Source organism: Heptranchias perlo, chromosome 28, assembly GCF_035084215.1.
Source record: "Heptranchias perlo isolate sHepPer1 chromosome 28, sHepPer1.hap1, whole genome shotgun sequence".
NCBI lineage: Eukaryota > Metazoa > Chordata > Chondrichthyes > Hexanchiformes > Hexanchidae > Heptranchias > Heptranchias perlo.
Genome location: NC_090352.1, coordinates 34852253 through 34869432, shown reverse-complemented (window position 1 = coordinate 34869432; position 17180 = coordinate 34852253). Strand labels below are relative to the sequence as shown.

At 42.9% G+C, this 17180-nt stretch overlaps 1 protein-coding gene across 2 annotated transcripts in view; it reads right to left on the bottom strand.

Annotated features, from left to right (window-relative positions):
• dph1 (diphthamide biosynthesis 1) overlaps window positions 1–17180 on the bottom strand; it is a 466448-nt gene that overhangs the window by 431457 nt on the left and 17811 nt on the right. For both annotated transcript variants that reach the window (XM_068008460.1, XM_068008461.1), the window contains exon 3: window positions 16981–17044. In XM_068008460.1, the coding sequence (XP_067864561.1) occupies window positions 16981–17044 (64 nt within the window). The remainder of the gene's footprint in view (window positions 1–16980; window positions 17045–17180) is intronic.

Here is a 17180-nt window from a genome sequence, read left to right as displayed (position 1 = left end):
CAATCTGGGCTAAATAAGTGTTCTGACCAGAGGAATAAGGAACAAAGACATTTGAAGTTGATTAATTAGAAGTAACTGTATCCGGAAAGAATAACTTCATCACCAGAGGTTTAGGTCACCTTTAAAGGAGCACTGTAACTATTCCTCTCCACAACACCCCCGCCCTGTTTCCATGCACAAAGAGCAGGCAGAATACATCACTGCAGTGCACATTTACGAACCAAAACCAAAAAAATGGAATCTCATTACTCACGATTTTAATAGTTTTTGGACATTTAAAGAAAAAATTTTTTTTTAATTAAAAAATGTAAAATGTTAATTTTTTTTTTTACTTGTTCCTTCTAACATAAGAACATAAGAAATAGGAGCAGGAGTAGGCCAATCGGCCCCTCGAGCCTGCTCCGCCATTCAATAAGATCATGGCTGATCTGATCCTAACCTCAAATCTAAATTCATGTCCAATTTCCTGCCCGCTCCCCATATCCCCCAATTCCCTTTACTTCTAGGAAACTGTCTATTTCTGTTTTAAATTTATTTAATGATGTAGCTTCCACAGCTTCCTGGGGCAGCAAATTCCACAGACCTACTACCCTCTGAGTGAAGAAGTTTCTCCTCATCTCAGTTTTGAAAGAGCAGCCCCTTATTCTAAGATTATGCCCCCTAGTTCTAGTTTCACCCATCCTTGGGAACATCCTTACCGCATCCACCCAATCAAGCCCCTTCACAATCTTATATGTTTCAATAAGATCGCCTCTCATTCTTCTGAACTCCAATGAGTAGAGTCCCAATCTACTCAACCTCTCCTCATATGTCCGCTCCCTCATCTCCGGGATTAACTGAGTAAACCTTCTTTGTACTGCCTCGAGAGTAAGTTTGTCTTTTCTTAAGTATGGAGACCAAAACTGTATGCAGTATTCCAGATGCGGTCTCACCAATACCTTATATAACTGCAGCAATACCTCCCTGTTTTTATATTCTATCCCCCTAGCATCCCCCTTTTATCTCAGTCTTTTAATTATACCCTCTCTTTATTTTGCTTTCTCTATCTGATTTAATAGTACATTTACTAATCTTATTATCTGCCACTTCCCGGCTCTTAGTTTGTGGGGTTTCTAAATGAGCTTCCTGGTTCTCTCAGCGTGGCTTGCTTCAAGCTAATTGGCTATGGGGATACAGCGATCCCGAGAGCTCTGAGAAGCCTGGAAACGAACGCGGGACTTGTTTAAGTTCACCACTGAAGGAAGTTGCCGCCGAAAAGCCCACGGATACTTAGTGTGTGAGTTTAAATCTAACGAGCACTGTTGGTTCACCGCTCGGAGCAATTTCTGGGCCAACAAAGACATGAGAAATTAAAACATTTACAAGAAAATCTGTGCCTGAAACTGCTCAAACATTTATGATTGACAACAAGCGTGGCCATTCACGGTGTGTGCCAGGACTTGCTGTTTTTAAGTCCCACCACTTCCTTTACGCCTTTGCAAGCCTCGCTGCCTCCTGCGCTCCTCCATATTGATGAAAATTACTGTAGATGAAAACTTCCAGGAAATCCATTATTGGAAGGAATTGAGGTTATTTTATTATTGTATAAATAATCAAAAACAAAGTACAGCATGAACACTAATTTTATCTGAGATAACTTGAAAGTAGAAACGGTATATACGGTAAACTGATTGATTCCCCCACAAATGTAGTGGCAAGTAAAATAAGGAAGACGAAAAGAGATACAGCTGAAGAAAAAACAGGCAAGTGGGGAAGGAGCAAGTCCTTTATCTTATGTAATTAATATATCCCAAACGATTACAGCAGCTGCATTTCTTTTGGAATTCTCACTGAATGATACAGGAGGCGGCCATTCGGCCCATCGTGCCTGTGCTGGACACAAATTCAACATTGTTTCATAGACACAGTGGCAAATTCTGAAAGGACTGTACCATTATTCAAGTTTGGAAGGAGGTTCCGAATAAAAGGCTTGATCTAAATATGTATATATTCAAATATAATATTTTGATAATACTAAGTGCTACTGCAGAAATTTTTGTTAAAAGGAAAGATGCAAATTAGATTAATCTTAACTTTAATTTATTTATTGGCGCTTGCTATCAAAACCCACATCCTAACTATTTGGACAGCAAAGGCAACTTGCCCCTCCTACACATGCTGAGATTTATTTATTTATCTGCAGTGAATAAAGAAAACATTATTTACTTATTTTCCAGAAACCGATCTGAAAACATTTCAGTGTCTCTGGAGAGATCTCTTATAAACTTCTTTCCAAATTTTTTCACCACATCTCAGCATCACTCCCTTGCAACAATGTAATCCCAGACTCACCTGAGGAATACCATGGGATATCTGGGAGTATATACTAAAGAAAAGGTCCTTGCAACAAGTGCACATTTTGTCTGTCACAAGTGTGTAAATGCACATCACAATAGGGTTGCCAACCTTCCAGGAATGGCCTGGAGTCTCCAGGAATGGAAGATAAATCTCCAGGAATGGAAGATAAATCTCCAGGAACGGAAGATAAATCTCCAGGAATGGAAGATAAATCTCCAGGACACTGCTGCGAGCAATCCGGGAGAGGAAACATAGGGGCGTTAAAAAAAAAATGTTTTTTTTTCCATTTTCTTTTTAACACTTTCGCTTATTAGTTATAAAAATATTGAAGGTGGGGGAGGAAAGGCTGTTTGAATGAGTCAAGAATCATCTAATCGGGTAACGAAGAGTCTGTTCGCTTTCCAATTGGTCGTGGGAAGCCGGTGCGCAGCGAGGATGGACGTGTCGGGCAACCTATGGCAGGAGCATGGGGGCAGGAGCATGGGGGCAGGAGGTCATGTGATGAAACCTCCAGGAATACATCCAACCAGAGTTGGCAACCCTACACCACACGTTTGTCCAAAATGTCATGTTCATAAAACAACAGGAAATCACGCCAAAGCAGATGGGAAACAAATACAGAATACCAAATGGAAGCAGGCAAATTGGATACTTAAACTACTAAAAAAACAATGAGGAAAACAATGAGCAGCCAGCAAAACATCAGCTTATAAAAGAGATGGGGATCTAATGTTTCCCTTTTTGTTGAAAATCCTGTCACCTGCTTTCTCCACTAAACTGAGGAACTGTTGCTGGAAATAGGGTTTCTAATGTGACAATAAAGACACAAATTACAACATTTACAAGATGATTAAACTTTCCTACAAAATAGGATTTTCTATGAGTAAAATGCTTCCGACCATGTTTTCCATCAGAGGCCTTTGCCCCTTTGAGAAGCCTGAGGCTTGGAGTTCATGAGGCTATCAGTGGCAAGTGCAAAGACTGAATAACATTATTGGCAACAACTCCCAGTATTCTCGCTCATGATTGCCAGCCAGCCGAGCAATTCACAGGACAGGCAGGAAGTTGCGAAGCTCCACCCCCTCCTCTGCCCCTTGGGCATTGATGAAAAAAGGAGCATTTTTAGAATGTGAAAGTTAACAGGATTTTGGGGGTTTTTTTGGATAATAAAGTAAAACAAGGTAAATCACGACCTCAACTTTTCCTGAAGTATCTTGCTGAAAAAAAAGTGAAACTCTGCCATTGTTTAATTTTTATTTACACTTTGCTATATATTCTAAAATGATTAAAGCAGCTGTATATTTTTTTTATTTGTGTTTGAGAACTCAAAGCAATCAAAAAATTAATATCGGTAAAATTTTGGAAGGACTGTATAATTATTCAAGTTTGTAGGGAGGTTTTGAATATATTTAAGCAAAACCTTCTAGTATCACTAAATACTATTGCAGAGACATCTGGTAAAGGAACATTGCAAATCATTCTCATATCTTTTAAAGTTTTCCATTCCTTGGCTCCCACCCTAAAGCGATGGGACACAGAACCCATTCAATATCCTGGGTAACGAGATAAACAGAAGTTTGATTGTTTCTTAAATGATTCCAAGGCTTTTGCCTCCACCATTCAAAGTGTTGATCACTCTCTGTTTTAAGCACTTCCCGTTATTAATACTAAAGTTACGTTTTACTAAGGGAAATTGTGTACTCTTGTCCTATTCCCAAAGCAATATTCTTATCTATCTTTATAAGATCACCTCCTTTCCGGGCTGAAAAGCCCGTCTCTCCAATCTTTCCTCGTAACTCAGACCCCTGACAGTAGGAATCAACCTTGTGCCTCATCTCTGTACTGCCTCCAGCGCTTGAATCTTGGTCTCCCTTGTTTCTTGGTGACCAGAGCTAGACACAGTACTCACGGTGCAGTCTGACCATAGCACAGTACAACAACTTGCATTTATACAGCGCCTTTAAGGTAGTAAAACGTCCCAAAGTGCTTCATAGGAGCGATTATCAAACAAAATTTGACACTGAGCCACATTAGGAGATATAAGGACAGGTGACTAAAAGCTTGGTCAAAGAGGTAGGTTTTAAGTAGCGTCTTAAAGGAGGAGAGAGAGGCAGAAAGACAAAGATGTTTAGGGAGGGAACTCCAGAGCTCAGGGGCTAGGCAGCTGAAGGCACGGCCGCCATTGGTGGAGCAATGAATATCGGGGATGCACACGAGGCAAGAATTAGAGGAACAAAGAGATCTCGGAGGGTTGTAGGGCTGGAGGAGGTTACAGAGATGGGGAGGGGCGAGGCCATGGAGGGATTTGAAAACAAGGATGAGAACTTTAAATCCAGGCATTGCAAGATTGATCATGTTGATCATTGATCGAGTACAGTTTGATCATGTCTTTGAATTTGCATTCTACTGTTTTGGCTATGTAGTCCAACATTCAATTGGCTTTGATGATTACTGCTCTTCACTGGTCGGACATGTTGAGTCTACTAGGACTCCTAGTTCTCTTTCAACTTCATCCTTGGCTATTACATCATCATTCGTAGGGTACATATGTTGCACATTTTTTCCGACTACTTTACAGTTGTCGAAGTTAAATTTCATTTGCCATTGTTCAATCCACTTACATAATTTGTTTTTGCTCATTTTGTAATTTCTGGGCTTCCTCCTTCACTTCCACTGCCCCTCCTAGTTTGGTATCATCTGCAAATTTGACCACTTTGCATTGAGATCGTCAATTCAGATTATTGGTGTCAATTAAAAACAGCAGTGGTCCCAACACCGAGCCCAGTCAATACTTCCAGGACAGCCCAGTCAATACTTCCCTCACCTCAACATTGTTCCTCTAAGCAGTACCCATTGTTTTCTGCCCTTAAACCAATTTCTTATCCATACCCAAATCTTACTTTGAATACACACAGCTGGCAGCTTAACTCATAGCCTTTTGTGTAAAACTTTATCAAAGTCTAAATCCGCTTGGGTTGTCACTTTCTCCAACAAATCAAGGAGGTTGGGTCTACCCTTTCCAAAGCCATGTTGATGACTGTTTGCTAGATGCTTTCAAGGACGCCATGATCCCAAGTAGGTTGCCGTAACCCTGTTATCCCCATACCCCAGAAACTTCATTTATGAGGTCCTGGTTTTAAACTCTGGAGAAACCCTAATTGTACCAATCACCAGACTAGATCCTTCCCCAGAAGAACTCAACCACACAGAAAATAAACTAGTATCTTGATAAATCTGTAATAATAGCTTATCTGTCAGTGTAAACGTCATTGTGCATCAATGGCTCAAAGCTCGACGACAGTCACTGCCGGTAGTGACAGATACTAATGGTGTGAAAACAGACTCCAAACTTGAATTATAGGAAAAAAATACAGCTACCCTAGAGGGATTTCAAGCCAATAATCTAATCTCGGAGTGCGAAGGCTGTTGTAAACCACTCGAGCTTCACTCGCGCAGTTTAGAATGTCATCTGGACCCCTCGACAATATGTGCGTTAACTCCCTGTAATTCACTGAAGATTGAATTCCAGCAATCTTGTAGCGATTACATCACAAATTGAATCCTTCAGTCATCGCACATCAATTGAATGCAATGCCCTGTCGACACGCACAACACCCGCCGGCTGAGAGTTGGGGAGGTGAAATTGCCTTTCAGCCAGCTCTCGGTAACAAGAAGGCAGGCTTAATTGTTATAAATGACACTGGTGTGGATATATATCTATTATAAAAAAAAAATAATGGGCGGGCAAGACTGATCACAATGAAAATAATCTCATCTGAGTGTTCGCAGGACAATAAACCGCTTGAGCTTTCCTTTCAGTCTAGACAGGAGAAGGATTACTGGGCAAAGCACTTGACTTTCAGTAAGTTCTGCTAAGAGAAGTGGGTGAGTTTTATTGCATTTGCCATGGCAACAGAGTATCCTGGTTTCATGCCATTATGCTCCTGGGGGAGGAGCTGGGAGCACAACTGGTGAACAAAAGCAAGGAAGTGAATGTTTCTTTTTTAAAACCAGTTCAGATTTAATACCCAACCCCTGGTATCACTTAACCACTACAGTTTAATTTATCTCCTCTCCTTTTATGCACCTGGATGGTTGTCCTGTGCTATAAGCCTTGGCCTGTCATCTAGGTTTCCAATTTAAGGAAGCAGAAAGGTTTTGGAGAAAGGCGAGAGAGGAGGACGGGAAAGAAGATGGAATGAGTTGGAGTTGGTGCTGTAAGAACATGAAGTCTGAAGGTGAGGCAAACAGGTCAGGCAGACTAAAGAAACCCAATATCTCCTCATAAGCAAATGTAAACAATCTTACAACACCAAGTTATAGTCCAACAATTTTATTTGAAAATCACAAGCTTTCGGAGGCTTCCTCCTTCGTCAGGTGGAAGGAGGAAGCCTCCGAAAGCTTGTGATTTTCAAATAAAATTGTTGGACTATAACTTGGTGTTGTAAGATTGTTTACATTTGTCAACCCCAGTCCATCACCGGCATCTCCACATCCTCATAAGCAGACAGGAGAAGGGATGACCCTCTTTGAAGTATAGGAGACTGTGGAAGATAAGGAGTCTCCAAGGAGCAACCTGGCATTATAGGTGCCCCATACCTGCCCTGGCTCAACCTGAATTCAGCTGGGCAAGACCACAGGCAGCTAATGATGGAAATCCAAAGTAACGGAAACTTCAGAGCTAATTTTGCAGCTTTAAGCTTGAAGCCAGAGACTTGAGCACAAGAATCTAGGCTGACACTCCAGTGCTGTATCGTCAGAGGTGCCATCTTTCGGATGAGACGTTAAACCAAGGCCCGCTCGGGTGGACATAAAAGATCCCACGGCACTATTTCTAAAAAGAACAGGGGAGTTCTTCCCAGTGTCCAGGCCAATATTTATCCCTCAACCAACATCACTAAAACAGATTATCTGGTCATTTTCACACTGCTGTTTGTGGGACCTTGCTGTGCGCAAATTGGCTGCCACGTTTCCTACATTACAACAGTGACTATATTTCAAAAGTACTTCATTGGCTGCAAAACACTTTGGGATGCCCTGAGGTCGTAAAAGGCGCTATATAAATGCAAGTTCTTTCTTTAACAAATCAATACTTCACAGAAATCCTATGCTTCAGTGTTTTGAAAATCCTGAATATCGCAGTGCAAAAACAAAGCACAAAATATTCTGGTTATTCTGCCACCATCAGAAGAGCACATATTAAGCTATGGACACAATAAAGCAACAGGCAAAAGGTTAAAGAGCCCACAAGTAAGGGCGTTCCCCTGGAAACAGGAAAAGGACTTTTTTTTTTACTTCCCCTCCCTCCCCCCCCAACATACCACCCACTAGCCTTCGGATTCCTTTCTCAAGGTAGAAATTGCAGGGTCTTCCCACATCATAGTCGTTTCCATGGCTACCGTCCTTGCCTCTCGGCAAGCTCCCAGCAGGGGCCGCAATTTCAGTGGAACAAAATGTAGATCAGCATTTCCTCCATGCCATTAGCCTGGAATATCTACCTTTCATCATGGCTGCTCCACTTAGCACCCAAGCTGAGAAGTGACAAAACCTACTGCAGACTGATGGTGGTAAATGGAATCCACCTCCCCTCTCCTACTCAAACCTCAACACGCTCTGGCCGGAACTCAACCAGTCGCATTTTTGGGCCATTTACCTGGACTACAGATAGTTACACTTCCAGGAATGATTACAGAGTTAGTGGTGAGCTACATGCTCAAGGCTATTTATGCATTACGGTTATTAAATGAATACTCCATGACGAGGTCCTACAACAGTCTCGTCCTTGAGCACTCACCTGAAAAGCATCTAATTAAATATAAATTGCCAGCAGCTCTTTCCTGGTCGACTGCCCTCTCCGAAACAGGGGCCACAATCTCCTCAGCATTTCCACAACGAGGAAAGCAATAACCAACAGGGGTCCCTCGCACTTAAAAGGCGAGCAACAGAACACCTGACTCGATACCTGGATCTCGCAATTGGGTTCTTCAAATATTACTGTGCAATGGCAGTAACACGCTCTCGTGAAAATTCCTTTGTCTGCTATTTTACTGAAGGCATTAACCAGCTTATCTTAAACAAGTTACAATAATGGGCATAGAAATGCTTTGACTTTCTGTACCCTATTAATTGAAGGGCCTAACTTCAGAGTGCCAATCTCACTCGCCAAAATGGCGGCAACATGGCAAGTCTCCATGGAGAACATTCACTTCATTTTTTTTTTTTGAGGGATTTTTTTTAAAATCACACACATATTCCTCCCGAAGGTCTATTTTTAAAAAAATTAAACTTGTGAAGATGTCAGGAAATAAAATTTTAAAATAACAAGCCGGCACCAAGTTTCCATTCTCGTGTTCCGTGGCTACACCTGCACCAATTATGTCCCCTCAATAACATGCACTGCTGCTCAGAGATATGTCCCAAAAGGGTACACTGCCTAAGGCACAATGCCTAAAAGGAATTAGGAGGTTCTCACGATGAGGAGCATCCTTGTAAGCAACAAAGTCTGTTCGGTTATATTTCTAATTAACAGCTGCGTATAAGAATATCGCGCTAATTATGTTTTCTGCACCGATTTACCCTCATGCCCCAGGGAGTCACTGAATTAGTGGATGAGGTTATTTGGCAATTGTTTGTTGCTATGTTTAGTTTCCTCTTTACAACAAACTGCTTGTGCAAGTGCCTCACTTCCACTGCTGTGAGGGACAGGAGTGCCTGCTGATGTTAGGGGGGGGGGGGGGGGGGGGGGGTCCAATTGAAAATTTCAAAACTGAGCTTGATAGATTTTTGTTGGGCAAGGGGCATTAAGGATTATGGAACCAAGTCAGGTAGATGGGAGTTGAGATACAAACCAGCCGTGACCTAACTGAATGGCGGAACAGGCTCGAGGGGACGACTCCTGTTCCTATGTGCCACCCTTAGCCTCGAAGGCAGTGCGGAGAAGGGCCACAAGATTGGCCCGCTAGTGCCAGAGAACCGAGTTACAAGGAGAGCCCACTCTTCGACCTCGAAAGGCAGCAAAGAAGAGGGGGAAGCCTACAGAGGCATTTTAGTGGAGTGGAAAAAGTTAATCCGGGCCAACATTTTTAAGTTAAAAGATGGTGGCAGAACGAGGGGGCAAAGGGGCAAACTGGTACAAGGCAAGCACTGGACTGATGACAGGAAGCACTTCTTCACACACAGTACCTGGAATGGTCCACGGGTGTGACAATGGAGACAATAATTCAGGAATCATTAACTAGGGAGTTAGATGCTGTGACTTGGGGAGGGGGGGGGGGGGCGGGGAGTAACTTTAAGTTTCTATGGCTGCCCTGATCTGTACTTATCTTACATAGAATCTACAGTACAGACACAGGCCCTTCAGCCCAACCAGTCTATACCAGTGTTTATACTCCACACTAGCCTCCTCCCACTCTAATTACCTCTTCCCACCCTGCCCCAATTCCTTTCTCCCTCATGTATGCATCGTGTTCTTCTTCACAGTTTATTTTGTCGAATGATCTACTCAGAAAATTCTACGCTTTATTACAATTTTTCTTCTAAAACTTACAAAATATTCTATACATTTCTCTAATTTTACTTTATAATATTCACCATTAGACATTTACCAGGCAAAATTATTTGACTAATTGCTTCATGATTGAAAAGAACCATTTCCTGTCCCACTTTGGTCTCTCCCTACTACCCCTTTAATGTCACATACCATTGCCCATTTGAGGGGGTCAGGCAGCCTAAATCAGTCCCAGCCACGTGCCAGCTGCCAAGGCTGCAGTTACCACCCATTGGAAAGTGCATGAGAGTGGCCCATAAGTTAACCTCCACTCTGAACCTCACCCCCTATCCCCAACAGCAAACCAAGATAAGCAACACACGCCCTAACTTGCATTTATATAATTGCTGTCATTATGTCAATGATGGTGCCATCCATTTTGAGAGTGGCAGGATATAGTTTCTAGGGAACCGCACCCAGGGGCAAGTTAGCTGGTTTAATTGGCAAGCCGACTGGGACTAATTTACAATCCATGAGGAATAGGAAGAACTAAGAGGAACACATCTGCAGGTCACTTTGGTGCAAGGTCTGGTAAGGGAATCGAAGGGTGGCTGGATTCCCTGTTTAAGAGAGAACTGCCAGATTCAGCAATAAGGCTGACAAGATAACGTTAAGTGAACTTGGCAATAGGAACGGTAGGATGTATTCTCATTATTGGCCTTGCAGGAGTGACCAGTGTTGCTGAACCTGAGAGAGTATCTAAGGCAGACCTGAAACTTGCAACAAGGGCCTTATGGCATTTCTCGTAAGCATCCCAAAATGCTTCAAACAACGAATCGCTTTTGGAGTGCAGTCACTGTCGTTATGTCGACAAACACAACAGCCAATTAGTGCACAACAAGGTTCCACAAAGAGCAATGCGATGAGTGATCAATTACTCTATATTGTTTTTGGTGGCATTGGTTAAGGAAGGAATGCTAGTCAGGACACCCAAGAGAATTCCCTGTCGCTGTTCAAAAAAGCACCGTGGGATCTTTAAATCCACCTGAACCATTGAACAGACAGAAAGGGCCTCGATTTAACCTTTCATCCAAAAGACCATGCAGCACTCCCTCGATAATGCACTGACGTGTCAGCCTAGATTATGTGCTCAAATCCTAGAGTGGGTCTTGAACTGACAACCATCTGACTCAGAGACAACAGGTGCTCCGAACTGAGCCACAGTTGAATCATATCCGAGTCAGGAGACCTGGTTTTTGGGAGGAGAGAGAAAATAACTTAAAATGGAAACCGATAAAAATCACTTAACTTCTTGTAAACTGTCAAATTACAAGATGGAAATGACATTGCAATTCCCACAGGAATAATCGAGAGACTCATCCGGCCTACAGTATCAGATGGCAGCACTTAAAACCCTGGCAGTGCCAGATATTGTCAAATTATGACTTATATTCCATTAGATTCCATTAATGTATTTGTAAGCCTGTTGTATTTAATACAATAAACATACAAAGCAATGTATGCATGGATTCTGCACTGTCGGAGGTGCCGTCTTTTGGATGAGATGTTAAACCGAGGCCCCATCTGCCCCTCCCAGGTGGATATAGAGGATCCCATGGCACTATTTTGAAGAAGAGCAGGGAGAGTTCTCCCCGGTGTCCTGGCCAATATTTATCCCTCAACCAACATCAAGAAAGAAACAGATTATCTGGTCATTATCGCATTGCTGTTTGTGGGACCTTGCTGTGTGCAAATTGGCTGCCGCGTTTCCTATATTACAACAGTGACTACACTTCAAAAGTATTTTATTGGCTGTAAAGAGCTTTGGGGCATCCTGATGTTGTGAAAGACGTTACAGAAATGCAAGTCTTTCTTTCTTTAGATTCCTACAATGCACAAATACCAAATATCACTGACGTTCAAGAGGAATTATTTTACAAACCAGTATTGCTACAGAATGAGTCTGTCCATCTTTCCCTACCCCCCAGCCCACCTAAATTAGGAAAATTAATGAAGTTTGCAATTATCATCCATCTTCAAAGGGCATCCTTCCTACATTTTTATCATATACATACCAGTCGATCCCCCATGGTGTTAGACACAGGGAGCCAGGACCAAGTGTAGTCTTCAAGTAAAGCAGGGTTAGAGGGCAAGGGATAATTGAAGCTAGTGAGATTCCACTTCCTGGAGTCAGAATTAACAAAAAAAAAAGCGAAAAACCCACATTCACGGTAGGCCAGGTCTAACAAAGGCTGCGAGAAGCCAGATGCTGGCCTAAGCAGGGAATTAAGATACAGCAGGTTGGCTTTCCCAGACTGAAAGGAAATAAACGAAAAAATGAATATTCCATCTGCTATTCAGGATTTTGTCAGGTTTTATTTTGTCGTTACACGGAGCGTTGTGGCAGAAGTTTTAAAAAAAAGTCTGGACTCGCTACGTTTTGTTCAGTCGCACGACTTCTACAAAATAAACCAGCTTGTCGATTCGTTGTTGATCTTACCTCGCCAGAGTTTTCACCGGTTCCACTTGTCGAAAGTTTGGACGAGTACATGTTGGGGGGGCATTCGAGAGATGACGTAGATCCGTGGCTCAGTGGGTAACATCCTCGGCTCTGAGTCAGAAGGTTGTGGGTTCAAGTCCCACTCCAGAGACTTCAGCATATAATCCAGGCCGACACTCCCGGTGCCAGTACCGAGGGGGTGCTGCACTGTCGGAGGTGCCGCCTTTTGGAAGAGATGTTAAACCGAGGCCCCGTCTGCCCTCTCAGGTGGACGTAAGAGATCCCACAGCACTATTTCGAAGAACAGCAGGGGAGTTCTCCCCAGTGTCCTGGCCAATATTTATCCCTCAACCATCATCACCAAAAAAAGATTATCTGGTCATTTATCTCACTGTGGTTTGTGGGTTCTTGCTGTGCGCAAATTGGCTGCCGCCATTACATTACAACAGTGACTACACTTCACAAAGTACTTCATTGGCTGTAAAGCGCTTTGGGATGTCCTGAGTGGGGGCACTGTTACATTCCCTGGGCTACACTATTGGACAGGTAGATGTTTGTCAGCGTGAGTCAAGGATGTGAATTTCGAAATTGGGAGCCCCAGATCCCATTTTGTACCAGCTTCAGATCCCGGTTTAAAAATACTACCACGTTAAAACTATATAGGTTAGGAAAAATTCAGAGGGCTTCTTTTTGACAGACTTTAAAGGTGTTTAGGGCAAAAAAGTTTTTTTTTCCCCCTCTCGTCAGTCTGCAGTGTAGAAGGCACTGATTCCGACGTGGTAACTCCCAAGTTTTTTGTACGCTGGAGGAAGTCATGCTTCATTCTATCATAAATTTTCTGTATCTAGCAGCCGTTTGATCCTTTGGCTCATTCCTCCCGATCTGTCACTGGTCTTTCTCGAGATCAAACAAAATGGAGTCAAGAGGATCAGGCAGCTTTATGGAATCCGGCTTTCTGAGGTAGAGAACAAGCAGAAAGCACCTTTTGATTCGACATCTCACACCCATCAGCGACGGGCTTTTTAATGCCTCCACATCTGCTAAGTCAATTTTTATTTGAAAAAAATCTGAGACAAAAAACTCAACAAGGATGAGAATTTTAAAACTGCATTTTAAAATACAAGTCAGAGATCATCAGAATCAAACTGTACATAACTCTACAATCCAGACTACACCTTGAGGACTGTGTCCAGTTCTGGTCACAGAGACACGAGGAAGATATTCAAGCTTTGAAGGCAGATCAGAGGAGAGTCAGTAAGGCCAATCCCAAATGTTAAATCGCTTAGTTATGATAAAAGATTGGACAAACTTTGGCTTTCAGTCTAGAAAGGGGGCGTCTGAGTGGTCCTCTTATTACAGGTACACAAGATGGTACATGGAATAGAATCGGTAAGTCTGGAAAATTACTTTAAATTGAATGGCAAGAATAGGACAAGGGATTAAAGGTTCAAACGAGTAAACTGCAAACTCAGGACCAATATGAGGAAGTTCTTCTTCACACTGATGATCACATGGGACAGACTCCCAGACAGAGCAGTGGAGGTGAAAACCCTGGAATCATTTAAGAAACAACTGGATGCTACAACAGGGGTACATCAGGATGAATGAACTAAGATGAGCTGAATGGCCTTCCTCCTCTGTGATTATTTTGTGAAGTGTTTAAAGATGAATCCTGCAAGATGTGATAAGGTGCGATATAAATGCAAGCCTTTCTTTATATTCTTTTCCTTTAGTTTTTATTATACAAATACAGGTTTTGGGGGGAAAAAAGAGTGAGAAAGAGATAGAAAGAAAAAAGAGAAAAGAGGTAGAAAGAGAATAAGAAAAAGAGAATGAAAGAAAGAACTAGCATTTATATAGTGCCTTTCATGTCCGAAGTCCTAAAGTGCGTCACAGCCATGGAATAATTTTGAAGTGTTGTCACTGTTGCAATGTAGGGAAACACGGCAGCCATTTTGCGCACAGCCAGGCCGCACAAACAGCGATGAGGTAAATGACCGGATAATCTGTTTTTTAGCGATGTTCAGTGAGGGATAAATGTTAGCCAAGACACCGGGGAGAACTCCCCTGCTCTTCAGCCCAGAGCATGTTTCCAAGTCTCTGGAGTGGGGCTTGAACCCATGAGCTTCTGACTCAGTGGGAGAGGTTGGGTGGAGCTTCGCGAATTCCTTTACGCTAAATTATCACCAGTCCTCATTATAAAACAATTATTAGCACATCACAGGTTTGTAATTTTTCTCAGGCAGGTCACGGGTGGGGGGGAAGTGGGGGGTGGGGGGAAGTGGGAGGGGTGGGGGGTGGTCACGAGGTCCTGCCACTGGGACCAGCCTGCGGTTTCTCATCCCGCGTCCGAGGCGGCAGCAACTTGTCCGCACACTTCAACGATTTTCTGTGCTCTCGCCAAGCTCAGTTGTTCCGCGTGACTATTGCGCATGGCGGTAATTAGCAAAGCAGTCAGTTTAATGGGATTGCTCCAGCGCCAACTACTGCAGCCAAACAAAGGAGCATGCTTGGAGGAACGGTGAGCAGCAGAGTCATCAGATACCGCAAGACACAAGGTACGCTATTCTGCTGTATCAGCCAAATCAAAGACATTATCACCGCAGTCTGCACTACGTGGCACGTTAACACTGCAGCCTGACTCATGGGAACCTCGCAGGACTCTCTCAATCCTTCTTTTTCGGAAACCCACAAACTGACCATCCAATTTCACTACCTCTGATTTTTTTTTTAAAAAGTGGTCACAACTTTAAACATAGGAACGGGAGTCGGCCATTCAGCCCCTCGAGCCTGTTCCGCCATTCAATTAGATCGTGGCTGATCTGTATCTTAACTCCATCTACCTGCTTTGGTTCCATATCCCTTAATAACCTTACCTAGCAAAAATCTAACAACCTCAGTTTTGAAATTTTCAATTGACCCCCCCCCCCCCCACCCCCCCGACTCTTTTGGGGGAGAGAGTTCCAGATTTCCACTACCCTTTGTGTGAAGAAGTGCTTCTTGACATCACCCCTGAAATGTCTTGGTCTAATTTTAAGGTTATGCCCCCTTGTTCTGGGCTACCCCACTTGAGGAAATAGTTTCTCTCTCTCTCTACCCTATCAAATCTTTTAATCATCTTAAACACCTCAATTAGTTCACCACTTAATCTTCTATACTCAACAGAATACAAGCCTAGTCTCTGCAGCCTGTCCTCATAATTGAAAATTTCAAAACTGAGATTGATATATTTTTGTTAGGTAAGGTTATTAAGGGTTACAAAACCAAGTCGGGCAGATGGAGTTAAGATACAGATCAGCCATAATCTAATTGAATAGTGAAACAGGCTCGAGGGGTTGAATGACCTACTCCTGTTCCTATGCTACATACAACAATGTGTTAATGCCTTATGTCACAGCCCTGGGTATGCGGTAACCTATGATGTCAGACTGCTCTCCTGTAATCTGTCACTTTCCTCCAAAGCTCCTGTACCAGCCTACACAATCTTCCTCCTCTGCATCCATGGCTGAGATGAAACATTCTTCCTCCTCTTGGCAATCAGTGTTGAAATCAGGACTCATTTATCATCCCCCACTCTAAACGACAAAACTCTTCACATTCCTCAGTCTTCCCTCCCTCCTAAAATCAACGGGCTTCTAAAACCCAAGCGTGGCGTTCCCTAATCTCTACTTCTTGATTTATAGCGTCACCCCTCCTGCTCCTTTCCACCTCGTTGATTGTCCTGCACCATGGGCCTGCTACTGGTATCTGAGTTATTAAAAATAATCTGCTTTATATGGGGGAGGCAGTCATGTGACTCAAGACCGCCAAGGCCATTGGTTTGCGGTGCAGAAGACAAGTTCTGGTTTTTCTAACTACGCGGGATTCAGGATTTTTCCCAATGTTTTGGGGGATCGCATTTCTGTGACTCTGGCCGTTTTTTCTGTGAAATGCATTGAGAAGCAGTGGTGTTGCCTAGAATTCTACAAGTGGGCTGAAATTCCTTACAAATTAGAGCCACTGTTTATTTTTTTAGGTAATTGAATAAGTCAAGTTCTACTTTTGTTACTTGGGTTCTGACCAATATTTCGGGGATCACATTCCGCAAATCTCGACCTTGTTTTCGAAGACCCGCAATGCCCATTCCCCTGTGCCACACAGTACAGTTCTTGCCCTCAAACAACATTGGAAAAATTCCCACACCGAGGAATAGGACATCCTCAGCAGTAAGAAAAGCAACACTAAATGGTAACTCACCGTCTGCTATACGTTACAGTAAGTGCCCTGTGAGTGAACTGAAGGTAGCAGCTCTGTCTCCAGGGTTCAGGTATGACAAATATAAACCACTCAAAAGCTTCCCTCTTGCAGTTTATGACACTGAACATGTAGTCCATTATCTTCTATTTAATTCCTTCAGCTAATTAGGAACCAAATTGAGTCATTGACAAAGCTGTGAATTGTAACATCTTGACCCATGACTGCTCTGTGAATTTGATGGAAAAAATAACCATCCAACCAAACACATCATCCTTAACAACACACAAAACCCAGGCAACCGATGTCCTACATTCTCCATGAGTGCCGCAACTTTTCAGATCTCCCTTAATTACTTACAAGTCCAAACTGGCCCTATGGATTTGGTGCTCAAAGCTGTTAATTTAATGAGTTTCTGTCTTACCTTTCTATGATATCAGCAATAGCACAGGCAAACATCTGGAGTCCTTCAGGCATTTGCAGGGCAACTAAATAAGATGTGGAAAAGAAAAAATAACACATGGTTGTTTTGTTTAGGTTTTTTTTTGCGGTTTTAGTTGGCGATCAGGGTCTGAAAGAGGCCCTGCTGAAAATGATTGATTCCTCCTCCCCGCATCCTCACTA